Genomic DNA, 12,910 nt, shown 5'->3' on the forward strand with positions numbered 1-12,910 from the left:
GGGAGTAAAAAAGCAATAACCAGCTACCCACCCCCAGAACAATCATTAGATGGATTTCTGCATTTCCAGAAAGGAAAGTGGAATGCCAATCTGCTCTCTGCTCTTTATCCCTGTGGAATCTGCTCAGTTCAGTCTTGTTTTTGTTTTTAACTCTACAGTCACCTAGAGAAGGAACTTACAGATTTAAGAAGCAATGATTTTACTCCTGGGTGTGGGAAATAAACTTCTAACAGAGTCCATAATCGGGATCTCAAAAAAGTTCTCTCGTCTTATTAATATTACATTTTTTTGGCAATAGAGAGAACGATTGTGACAGACCTGGAATATTTCACTCTTTAATACTAGTGTTGCCCTTGGAGAGGCTTGGATGAACAAAACGTCTCAGGTCTTCTGAACCAAAACATATTTGTCTCTCTCTCCTTGTGGTCCAACATGAAGGATTAACGATGAGGGACTTGTTCCCATTAAACTCATGTCTGCACACACAAAGGAAATTATACAAATAAATGGGGGAACACAAACCGATCACTTTAGTTTGGGCCCCTGGGTTAGGCATTTCACACCATTCTTCAATCACTCCTCACGTGCTGGGCGTATTAATTAGATTTTAAACTAATTTTTCTTTAATATTTAAAAGATGGTCGTGAGACCATTTGAAGTGATAGTGGGGGGCCAGAAAAACCGTAGCGGCTATGTGTCAATATAATTGCAATACGAATTCCATTGTTAGAAATTTAATTCCCCCTTCCCCCTGCATGAACGTCACCCCGCGAACTTTCCTTTCCGGGAGTTTAACCTATAAAATCAGGAAACCTAAAAGTGTCCAGCTCTGAACCCAAAGAAAAATGTTCGATAAGAAACAGCGTTGGGTGGGGCGTGGAAGGAAGACACGAATTCAGAAGCGCTGCACCCCTAGGCTGTGAGCTGATCTGTCACGTCCAGAAAAGCCTGCTCCCGGCGTTACGCTTGCGGCGTACCAGTCTCCGAGCGGCAGAGGTGGGCGGCGGGGCCGGGCGAGGGGTCCCGCACCGCCCGTCCGCGAGAGACCGTTCCCCCGCACTTGCCTGTTACCCCCATCACAAGGACCGGTGAAGCGCTCGGGGGACACCGGTCGACCTGGCGGGGGGTGCAAAGCACAGCACACTCCGTCTGCCCCCCTTCCATCACATTCCAAACGCTGGGCATTAGGGTGTTTCCCCCATTCCTCGTCCTCCCCACTGCCCTCCAGCAGTTTGTTCCATCCACGGAATGCTGGGGGTTACAACTGTTTCCTTCTTCCTGGGGGTGAGGGTGGGGGGCTCTGTTGTGCCACTGCACCAGGGCTGGTGTTTTACACAGAACCCTCCAGAACCCTGCCCACCTCCCGCGAGCCCGTGCAGCGCGCTCTCCCAGCCCCGCGACCTAGCCAGCGTCCGAGCAGCTCGACCAAAGGGCGTCGGCGGCCCTCCTCGAACACACCCGTCCTCACCAGCCTGGGACGAATTCAGATCTCGCCTACCCCCTCACTCCCGTTCACGCAAGGTCACTCACCAAAGGCGCGGCCACCGCGGAAGGCCGTTTTGACTTGGCAGGAGAGAGCGTTGCGCATGTCCAGCAGGCACCACGCTTGGCTCATCCTCCGGGCCCAGGCCTGGCATCTTTGAGGCCTGCACCAGCGATGGGGCGAACGCACCGCTGAGGAACCAGTGTTCCTCGCCCCGGACTCTACCTCAGGCATACGCTTTGGCGTCCGGCCCGGCGCACCCCACACCCTTGCCCTGCGGTCCAAGCCCCGGCGTGCGCCCTGTCTGGTTCTTGCCCAGCACAAGCATACTCTCCCCACTGGCTTCAAACGCATCGCGTTTTCTCCATTACTTAAACGTCAGTGAAGAGTCACTTCCTCCGTTTTGACCCTGTGTTTCCCTATTGGGGATTGGGGGTGGGTGGAGGGGTGATGTCAGGATTAAAATCTTGGGAGTTTTACTCTGAGCAAACAAGCCATAAACTGGCAGCTTAATTCGCGTGAACAGCTGATCTCGGTAATTCGGAAGAAGAAAGGGCCCTGGGGCACCGCCCGGGCTGTTCCCGTCTCATTCCTCTAGGGATTGCGTAGATGGGTGCAGGGACCCCGCGAGCCTGATGCATGTGCACGTGCGCGCGGAGTGCGGCTCTGCACGCACGTTCTTGAGTGTGCCTGCTCTGTGTGCCCACCCGCGTACTCCGCCACCTTCTTAGGCCTCTGGAGCGCCACGGCTGCAAGGCATAGGGCCGCAGGCCCTGAAGGGGGAAATCCTTTCGCAGAAGGTTTGAATTATTTCGCTCCGCGGGAGACCGGACCTCGGCAGCACTCGGCTGAGGATTTGGGCGGGAAAAGGCCCAAACTCGAGCTGGGGAAGCCGGGTGGAGCCGGGGCTGGGGTCCGAGCGCAGATGGCGCCGCCGCGTGCCTGAAATATACTTCTAAGGCCGCAGCCGGAGCAGCTGTTCCGGGCGATCCTGGCTTAAAAGTTTTCCCTGTTGCTGCTCGGTGAGAGGCGGAGGCAAGCAGGCCGGAGAGTCAGGCTCCTGGGAGACCCTCCCGAGCCCGCGGCGGCTGCGTCCTGGCGGCTTCTCCAAAGACGCGGAGTTCTGGCAATAATGAGGGCATCTCACAGGCCCTTCTCCAAGGCCCTTAGGGCCTCAGGGTCTTTCAGGACCAGCAGACTCGGTGGAAACGTTTGAAATACATACTGTGTGTCCTCTGATGTGTGAGCGCCCACGGCGCGCAGGCCGGGCTGGTCCCCCGCTGCTGCAGGTTGGCGCCCCAGGCTGCGGGGCGCTCGGCGCCAACTAAAGCCAGCTCTGTCCGGACGCGAAAAGAAAAACGGGCTGTGAAAAAGCAAAAGGCCACGTCTTTGAATAAAAGTTAAACATTAAAATCTGACCCTTGGGTTGTCTGAGGATCCTTGGATTTAAAGGCACGGACAGAGAAGGCTGGAAACGGAGGTCCCAGTCAGGGGGGCGGGGGGAGGAGGAGGGGGAAAATGATAAATAGAGTTGCTCTAGGCGGGTGTCCTGTGTATGTTTGCCTGTTTGTTTAATCCTTCCCCAAGCTCCGTGGCAATTTTGGTTTTGTTGTTGTCGTTTTTATCCCGGTTCCTGACTTATCACCGGCCTAGCGCAGTTGAGCCACGCAGCGGGTCCAGCCTGCTCTCTGTCCTAATCCGGGAAGACAGTTTAAACAGTTGGAGGCTAAGACCGGCATAGACACGGCCCTGGGCCCAAACGGAGTCACCTGTGCCCCCTCCCACCTCCACCACCATACACACACCTTAACGGTGGCCCAGTCTGTATGTGTTCGTTAGGGCGCTCTATTAAAGGAAAAAGAAAGAAAGGCCTGCAGGGGACCCCAAGCCCTGGCCTTGCCTTCCACCACCATCCGGGCCGAGAGCCTGCAGCTCCGCCTCCTCCACTCCGGGGGCTGCCTAGGCTCCACGATACCGCGCAGTTTTTCGGAAAGATCTTTTTTCTCTTCCTACGTCCGGTTCGTCAGAAAGCTTTGGCCACTAAAGGGGCTCCAACTTGGCGATCCCCTCGGCGCACCTCGCAGCGAGGCCCGGTTGGTAGCCGGCCCCGCATAAGGCCCGGGAGTGCTCTCCGCTTTCAGCTTCTTCCTTCCTCCCAGACCGTAGCCCCACAAACATATTTCGTTTTCTCTAATACAAAAGCACATTTTTTTTCTTTTAAAAAAGAATGATACAGGAAAGGAAAACGGTCAACTGAGCTCTGTGTGCCACAAAGTTCTAGATTAGGTCCTCACCCTCTGGCCCCCATACTGTGGGAGCGAGGGAACCGCATTCTGGACAACAGGCCCTCGCGTTTATGTCTCTGGACTGGTCTCACCTTGCTCCAACCTTTTCTCTCCTCACTATGGCTGAAAAGAACGGCGATAAGAGAAAACTGCGAGTTGAGCCTCTGATTATGACCCCACGTGTTGGTCCTTTGGAACGTGCGACCCAAGATCAGCTCCGGCCGACCTGGCCCCCCTCCTTAAAGAAAAGTCCCGTGGACAAGGCGTCTGCCACACGCAGTTAAGTAACTTCTGCTTTCCCACCGTCGGGAAAGTAAAACAAACTAACCTCCCAAATCGTGAATTGTCATGAAGCCTGAAAGAACTTCCACCAAACTGTGCGAAGGCCCGAGTGAGATTTTGACAACATATAAATGCGGTGAGGAAGTAGGGTCTGGCCAGAGATGGGAAACACACATTAGCCACGCGTTCTTTTCTGGATTGCCCACACAGGGGTCCGCGTGGGCAAGCACCCGCATCCAAATACAGGGAAAGACTTGAGCGGACGAAATAAATCTCCCTTTTAATTTTCTTTTCATCGACTAATAAAAATAATTCCCCAGCACTAAACTCAAATACCGTAACGGGCCACAAGAACACGGAGAATTCATAAAACCCTGTCTCTGCAAGTCACACGCTAATCGCGTTATTATTAGCCTCAGGAGCATGGAAATTGAACTGTCACTGCCGAAAGAGAAAATGTAAGCGACAGCTGTCCCTCCTTGGGTCGGCCAGCTTTCCAGCCCCCAAGCCCCTGGGCCCCAAGCTCCGTCCCAGAGCTCTTCGACCCGTGGCCACCCCCATCCCTTTGCGGGCCGCCGCCCCCACCCTGGCTTTCCGCTTTCCGGCGCGCTGACCCAGGTTTACTCCCCAGCCCTAGCTGGTCAGCAGGAGCACCTCCAGAATGGCTACATAAGTCCTGGCTGGAAAGTTTCTGAAACCGCTAAACCCAAGCTGCGAGCGGGTGTGTGTGTGTGTGTGTGTGTGTGTGTGTGTGTGTGTGTGTGTGTGTGTGCGCGCGCGCGCAAGATTCTTCCGACAACAGCTGTTCCCCGGGGCTGTTTTGCACAGTTGAAATCTTGGCACTTAATACAGAACTTTAAGTTGTCTCCCCCCCTCAACCACCCGCCCAGGTTTCTGCTAAAATACAGACACCGACATCCGCTCTGAGTTTTACGTGTTGTGTACATATAATGTGCACAGAAATTAATCGCACCGCTCCCCCCGCAATACACAGAGGTGTGGGCCCTGAAGAGTGGCCCAGGGCGCAGGGTGAGAGGTCTAACATACATTCTCTTTCCATAAACGCCAACGAAGTAGAAATATAATTATGCTCCGTTGTCGCCGGGGTAGGGGAAACACAACAACTTGAGTCCCAGGAAAGTTGGTGGGGGAAGGGCGAGGACCGAGGTCGAAAGCTAAATGGGGCCAACCGGGCATTTCCCGAGACTGGGTATGGAGCCCGACAGCTCCGCGCCAGTCTTCTGGGGCTCTCAAAAGACAGTCCCAGCCCCTCTCCGCTCCCGCCGTCGCCTTCGATCTGCGCCCCTCCTTAACCCCAAGGGCCTGCGGCCGCTCAGCCGCGCACACCAGAACACTGCGCTCCGCTCCCAGAAGAGAAAGGGATGCGAGTGAGGCCTCCTTGCTTGAGGTTGGCGACGAAAATGCAAGGCTCAGTTCCCTCAAATTGCTTGCGGCGAATTTGGGGAAGGCTCAAGGCGTTTGCGCGAAGAAAAGGAAACCCGCGTTGGAGCAAGGCAGGGCGTCAGCGAGCAGGGCCTCCCTCCACACCGCTCCGCCCGCCCGCCGGCCGCCCGGCGTCCGCTCTCCGCCCGCCTCCCTCGGTCCGGTCCTGCGCACTCACCCGGGTGAGGCTCCAGGCCGTGCGCGGCCGCGTCCTCCGCGTCTCCGAGTGGGCCCGCGGGGCTCAGCGCCTCCATGGACAGGTCCAACCCCTTCTCCTCCCAGTCTCGCAGTTTCCGCTTTTTATTTGAGCCGATCAAGGCTTCAACGGAGAAGGCATGTGCTCGCGAGCTCAGGGCGACTGCAGATCTTCTCCTTTCACTCATCTTAGCCGCCCGCACCCCGGCCTCCGCTCGCCCCCGCTACTGAGGGAGCAGCCCGCGCCCTCACGCTCCGAGCGCCCGCCGGGCCGGGCCCGGGAGAGGCGGCGGCGCGGCGGCCGAGACTGAGGCGGCGGCCCTGCGGGTCCCCAGCACCCTCCCCCTGCGTCCTCCCCCGCCCTCCGCCGCCGCGGGTCGGACCGGCGCCCCTAGCTGCCCCAGCCGCTAGGAACGAGCGCCCGGAGCGCCGCCCGCTCGCAGCATGAGCGCCCGAGTCCTGCTTCCCACCCTACCCGGGCAGGCGCTCACAGGCTGTGCAGACTGGGCTTCATCTTTTTTTTATTCTCTCTCTCTCTCTCTCTCTCTCTCTCTCTCTCTCTCTCTCTCTCCTCCCTCTCCCTCTCTCTCCTCCCTCTCCCTCTTCCTCTCTTGGTCTGCCCGTCCTCCCTCTGATCCAAACTTCTGGGAAACTTTTTTTCTAAATTCCTCCCTTCCCGAGGAGCTGGGGGCTGGCGGTGCGCTCCTGTCCGAGGGGCGAGGGAGAGGGAGGGGGAGGAAGAGAAAGACTGAGGGGAAAAAAAGCCAGCCCCCGACCAATGGCGAGGAGGGAACAGGAGAAACCCTGAGAGCGCGGGCCAATGAGAGGAGGGGAGAGACTGAGGCTCGGGCCAAGGCTCCGCGCCGGTAGTCCCGGGGATGCTCCAGGGCCCACTTTAACCCCTGGCTTCCCGGTCCCCCACGGGTTCTTCGTGGGGGAGGGAGGAGAGCTGGAAATCGAGGTCTGATCTGTGCCGGTCCAAACTCCTGCAAGTCCCAAATCCGTATCTTTTCCTTCCAAATCTGATAGGTCTCATAGATGCTGCAAGCTCAGAGTCATTTAAATTACCAATCTGGATTTCGGGGGCTCTCAACCTGTCCAAAAACACCAGAAAACGCCTCTGATAATCTCGCTCCTGCTCCCAGATGCTATTAGCTTTCCTGGTTCTGCCCGGATTTCGCCACACAGGTTATTTTCCTGTCGTACGATTTCCAATCAACTCTGGCTAAGGCAAAACGAAAGAAACAAACAAAGACGCCCCGTTACTATCCAGGGTCTTGTAATTGGAAATCTAGAGATCGCTTCCTCCTTCCAGTGCTACCTGGCGGAGAAGAAGACGTTTGCTCGCTCAAAGCAAAAGGCCAGCCGTGGGGCGCCCGGCTTACCGCCCGCTGCGAAGACTTATCCCGCCTGGGCCCGCACGCAGCAAATGCTCGCCTTCGCTTCGGCGTGGATGCTGATCTGAGCTTCGCCGGCTCGGGGCGCTTGTTCTGGAGAACCCACGGAGAGGGGCTGGGCGAGGGCAGCCAGTAACTTTGACAGCGGAGGAGCTTTTTCAGAATACCCTTCAAATCTGATCATCTCGGGAACCAGGCTCTCCCCGCCAGCTGATCCTCCCTCCACCCTTAAAAAAAAAAAAAAAAATCTTTCAGGATAGTGCGGTCGTCAGGGATTTCTACGGAACTTACAATCCAGCACTGAGGCCATTCTCATTTCCCACACCCGCCCTCCTGGGTTACGCTGCTGGTCGCGGGCCGCCGGAGACCCCAAGCGGATCCCAACGCACAGCCGTTTCAGAGGGCCGAGAAGTTGATCCTGCCAAGCAGGAAAAAAAGGTCTCGGATTTCGCCGGCGATGGCCTAGCCACAGCCCGATCTTCCCGTCCCAATGCCCTGGTGGAGACGCTTCTGTCCCAGGGCGAAGAGGCAGGAAAGAGCCAGCTCTCGGGTTCGAGCGACAGACAGAAGGGAGAGGCTCAGCAGATAGGTCTCGAGGACAGCCAGGCCCAGAGTACAGTCAGCAAGCCTAGGGCAGGGGGGCCCATTGCGTGCCACTGGCCCCCCCAAGAACAAGCGCCCATGTGTCTTTCCACCTTGGGGGCGAGAAGGGAGGGCCTGTGGGCCTCTGAAATGCCGCATTCCCCCTCCTGACTGAAGGGTGAATCTAGTCCTTGATATTACACTTAGAAGCGCTCCGGTGCTGGCGGCATCGGCAGTGTCATGAATGTACCTTGGGCCTCTTCAGAGGAAAACAGAAAAGAACACGTTTGGAGCCCCCTCAAATTGGGCTCCAGCCAGACTAGAGGAAGCTAGTGGCGCAGCAAATCCAGGAAGAAAAATGGAAAAGCCATGGGATGTGTGCGATTCAGCCACGCTTGGCCTCCGGTGACAACACAATCACCACTACCGGGCCTCAGCAACAGAGCTGGAGACAAGGGCAGGCCCCAAGCGCGCAGTTACCTTCTCCTGGCTGCTCAGACCTCTCTTGAGGCTCCCGATTCTGGTGTGACTGCCCCTGGCTGGGGTCTGATGGGACCAGGCCCTGTGGGGTCGACGGGGCCAAACTCTATTCGCTCCCAGCGTTTTCCTCTTCTCCATCCCTCTGGCAGCCTCTTGCCTTGACCTTCTCTCGCAGACCTAGCTTGGATTGAGAAGTAGCTGCACCCTAGGCCATACACTCTCCCCGAGGCTGTGCAAGTTTCTCAAAAAAAAGAACTTTTGGTTTACTCACGTACTGACGTGCAGGCCCAGAAAGCCTGCACAACGTAGGTGCCCATACACACACGTGGGAGAGCCATGCATGGAGAAGAGAGCAATGGCTTCGATGGCATGCATCTACACCTCACCCCAAAGCCTTCGCTCCGCACAGAGTTCTTAGAGGACCCCCCACATGTAGGTGGCCACACCTCTATTATATATTCATATATCCTAGAATTGTGGGTTAGGCCATTAAAATAAATCAGATGGTAATGAAGCCAGGTTGTTTTGGATCTGTCAGGAAAACAGGAATTTTCCTCTAGGTAAAAGGGAGGGGCAGGAATATTTCCTTTTTGTGACAGTAGGGGTCAATCTAAGGTGCTTTGTGGTTTCCTCCACGCCCCCCACCCCACCCCCAGGGGCATGCAGTCTTTGGTTCACGACCCGTACTGATGGGGAAGAAGGCCTGGGACAATCTTAAGCAGGATGGTTTAATGTCTATGACTGAAGTGTATAAATTTATGTGATTGGGGAGAAGAAGAAAAAGAGGTTTGGGGGCATTGAATGCAAAAATCTGGGAGTGTGCATTTTCCTCCCCTCATTATATCAGTGTTTTCAAAATCTCATTATCCAGTTTCTCTCTTCTTCAACCTTTAGGAATAGAAGTGGGGCACCCAGCGTCTGAGGCTAACTCCTGAGGCAGTCCCCAGATTTCCCAGCCAACAACCTTGGGTCTTGGGTGGAGTCTACGGGTAGATTTCAGGCCTGAAGCTGACGGCAAAGGAACAAGCTGGAGCTCACCTCCCCCCCCCCCCCCATCCCCTACAGGGTCCCCAAGAAGCAGAGGTTATTCAGCACTGGAGGAGTCAGAGGGGATCGAGGGGGAATGGGGAAGAGAAGCTCACTGACTACCGGTAGGGACAGATGGGAAATGGGTGCCTGGTCCTAGCCTTGACAGGAGGAAAGCCAAGAAGGAAAAGGCAGCGTGATGACTGCTCACCTATAATCGACCATGTCCGGATATTTTGATTTTTCAAAGGAACACCAGAGTTCTGCAGTGTAAAAACAGGAGTCCTGGAAACACAGCTCCTGCACCCTCCCCCCCCCCCCCACGAATCAGTCTTCCTGGGGTTTCTCCCCACTAAATACCACCCTAAGTCCCACCCCTGCTAATGCCTCAATACAAGGTGATCTGTGTGATGTTGCAGTCTTGAGTAATTGAAAACAATGTTAAAAACGGTTGCCAGCAGGACATGTTAGTGTGCCCTTAAACACGTGGGCAGGACACTCTGTTGGGGGGAGGCAATTACAATGAATTGAGCCTGTCTAGGCACTAGATATAAAACATTATGAGGCGACTATGGGGTGGGAGGTGACCCTCCGGACTCCAAGGCAGGTGAAGCCTAGCTGAAAGTCCCCTTCAGCTCTAAACTGTGACCTCAGGCAAGCTGATGAATGACCGGTGCCTCAGTTTCCCTGTGGGCAGAGTGAAGGAGTCCTAAATACTTTACAATTAGGCAAAGCAGGCAAGATAATCCGTGGGAGGCGGAACAGACCTGAGGTCTTATGGTTGCTGTGACCGCCTCTTCGGGGAATATGAGGCCAACGTACCCACTTTTCACTTCTTCTTCCAAATTGGCGCCCAGTTACAGGGTGGCAAAACTGGCCTGGAGCCCTCGGGGAGGGCGTGGGAGGGGGTCGATTTCTGGAAACGCCTGCCCGCTGGCAGGCCCGCTCCGGTAGACCGCATCTCGAGTCTCCGGGTTGGTTCAGGTTGCCAGGAGCTTCGGGACCGGCGTGCGTCGTTGACTGTTCAACAACCCCCTCACACTTTTTAAAATAAATGTCCGTGGGGGCGAAAGGGTCTTTAATGATGTTTTTTTGTTTTCGCGAAATAAAATCTTTTGTTTTTATTTTAAACCAGCAGCGTGCCCACCTCTTGGTCCTTCCAGATGTTTGCAATAAAATCGCAGGTTTTGCCTTTGGGACTGGAAATAAAATTTAACGGCCTTCACCCTGTAATTATTCTCTTAGCTCGCCCTTCATAAATTTATCTGCTTTCTATCGGCGTTGGGGTAGGGGGCGAGCGAAAGGGGAGAAAGCCCCGATTTTATACTCGTGACTATAAAAAAGCGCCACCCGGTTTCCTCGCCTTCGGCGGCCGTGGTGTAACCGGGAGAGCCTGGCCCGGCGAGCGGCAACATTGCGCTATTGTTCGCCGCCTTCGGTCTGCGCAGGAGCTGGGCCCCTCCACAAAGGGGTCCTTGTGTGGCCTTGCCCGGAGCGGCCGCGCCCAGGAGGCGAGGAAATCCTGTTCCCCCAGGCCCAGCGCCTCTTTTCCCCGGGCGAGTCGCGCAACCCGGCCGCCGGACCTTCGCCTTGAGCTTGCCCCCGCCTTGGGGGCAGCCGGCTCCTGCCCTGCCAGCCTTCGCAGGAAGCGAAACCTCGAGCCTGCGCTGAGCCCACGGAGGGTGAGGGAGGAGCCAGCCTCCGGGTACCTAGGCGCTAGGAAAGGCAAGCTCGGGGCGTGAGGCTAGGGGGCTTCCCGGAAGGCCCTCCTGCCCCTGGCCTTCGCCCTGCTCGGCCTGGGCTGCAAGGCAACATCCCAGCACCCTCCTGAGCTCAGGGCCGCTTGGCTACCTGAGGCAACCAACCCAAGGTTAGCAGATTTTGAGGACACCGGCACGCACCCCCAAGTAAACGTGGGTACATCAGTAACTGCTATGTACTTGTATAGGAAGTTTGTAAGCACAAGGTTCGTGCATCTAGTTTGCACCATCATGACTGTACGGAGCCATGGTTATATCTGTCACGGAGTGCCGCTGCATGCATGTACGCACATGCCTTTCTAGAATCCAACACGCACGTAGAAACGCAGCATCACGCACAGCCATATGGGGAAGCATTTGGGCCACACACTCAGCTAGCCCCGAAGTCTGCAGAAATCTACCGGGATTCCGCCTCTCCTTCCCAACTCCACAGCTCCCTTGAGCTCTCCCCGGCCTCCAGAAGCTTAAGCCACGCGGCTGTCCCCACAACCTCCTCCTTCATCTGCGTGGAGCTTCATCTGTGGTGAAGATCACTTAGGGGCCAAAAGAAGGGGAAAATGATGAGCACCCAGCCTCGAGGCCTCAACCCTTGGGAAAGCTACCCAGTGCCCGGGAGAGACCAGGGGGTCCCCAAAGCCCTGGAGACCCAACAGGGACTGAAAGATGGGTCAGTGAGAAATGGCACCTAGCAGGGATAGCAGTGTTTTGTCGAGTTTTGTTTTTAATCTCATGCAGCCCCTTTGACCCTTCAGCCAGCTTGCCTCGACCAGAACGCCAAACCCCAGGAGCCAGACGCTTCCCAGGCAGAAGATTCTTTTGAGTTCTTTCTGATCCATGGTCTCCCCGCTCTTCCAGGTTTGCCCCTAAATGTGACTCCATCTCTCTCTTCCTGCTGGTTTTTGCAGGTGCATGGCTGAGCAAGGTTAAGACTTCACTTTGGTTTTTCCACTGAGAGGAAGGATTATCTAAAGCTTATGGGGGCGAAGAGGGGAGAAGCCCCAGGCTCTACAGTCGAACACAGTGGGCCAGAGCCCTGAAACCTAAAGAGGATACCAGGGGTTCCTGGGCTCCAGGTTGGGGACTGAGCAAGGAGGGCACCGAAATGGGGCCCGCCCACGACAACCACCAGCTAAAGGCTTTTTTTTTTTTTTTTTTGCCAGAAGTGTGTTTGGATTTCACTTGTCACTAATAAAAATTGGCCACCCAGGAGCAAAACGTCCTTGGTAGAACTAGACAAGCCGGCTGGGCCTGAGCCGGCACCGGCTAAGCTGACAAGTAGATTTTTACAGCCTCCTTACGGATCAATCTCTCCCTCTTCAGGAGTGAGGAACGAATTGTCCATTACACAAAGAGTGGAAAAACAGCTCTCTGACCGCACAGCTCCAAGGAGAGGTTGGGGAATTAAATCCTGCAGAGGTAGGGCCAGACCTACGCTTGCTTCTGCCCTCCAGCTGGGGAAGCAGGAGCTGGGGAGAGGCGTGTGAGCTAGGTCACGGGAGGCTTTTTATTCGTGTTGGTCCATAATTCATAAGCTGCCTCCTTCTACCCTTCTTGAGTGAAACCAAATCAAAAGGGGTAGAAAAATATCCAGAACTCATGAGTGATGTGCATCACATCCCTGGTGACTTGGAAACGAGCTGGCATAGAGAGATTACCAACACAGGGAGCCCCATTGTCCCAGCAAAGGAGCCTTGAAAAGATATGTGTATGTATGTATATATATGTACACACATATATACACACATATGTATTATTATATTATATGTTTTGATTATATATAAAACATATACCATAGCTTATAAGACTAATTACAAATACATGCATATAGTTCTCTCTCTCTCTCTCTCTCTATATATATATATATATACTATATGCTCTACTATATGTTCTACTATATATATATAGTTGTCTATTCCAGTGGTCTTTCAGAGCAAAGACACACGATGGGTGTCTGTGGAGAGGCCAACACTGCCCGTT

General features: G+C 55.1%; 1 protein-coding gene across 3 annotated transcripts in view; it reads right to left on the reverse strand.

The window, feature by feature from the left end:
* The window catches only part of TBX15 (T-box transcription factor 15), a 104,776-nt gene extending 97,481 nt beyond the window's left edge, over positions 1-7,295 (reverse strand). Inside the window, exon 1 of one of the 3 annotated variants that reach the window (XM_053214677.1) lies at positions 7,074-7,295. Coding sequence is in view for 2 of the 3 variants with exons in the window: in XM_053214675.1 (XP_053070650.1) it covers positions 1,531-1,837 (307 nt within the window). In the remaining variant the exon portion in view is untranslated. Of the gene's footprint in view, positions 1-1,530; positions 4,567-5,671; positions 6,795-7,073 lie in introns of those variants that run through there. The other 2 variants (XM_027058265.2, XM_053214675.1) reach the window with 2 other exon arrangements.
* Positions 7,296-12,910: the final 5,615 nt, after the last annotated feature.

This window comes from Acinonyx jubatus, chromosome C1 (assembly GCF_027475565.1).
Source record: "Acinonyx jubatus isolate Ajub_Pintada_27869175 chromosome C1, VMU_Ajub_asm_v1.0, whole genome shotgun sequence".
Taxonomy (NCBI): Eukaryota; Metazoa; Chordata; class Mammalia; order Carnivora; family Felidae; genus Acinonyx; species Acinonyx jubatus.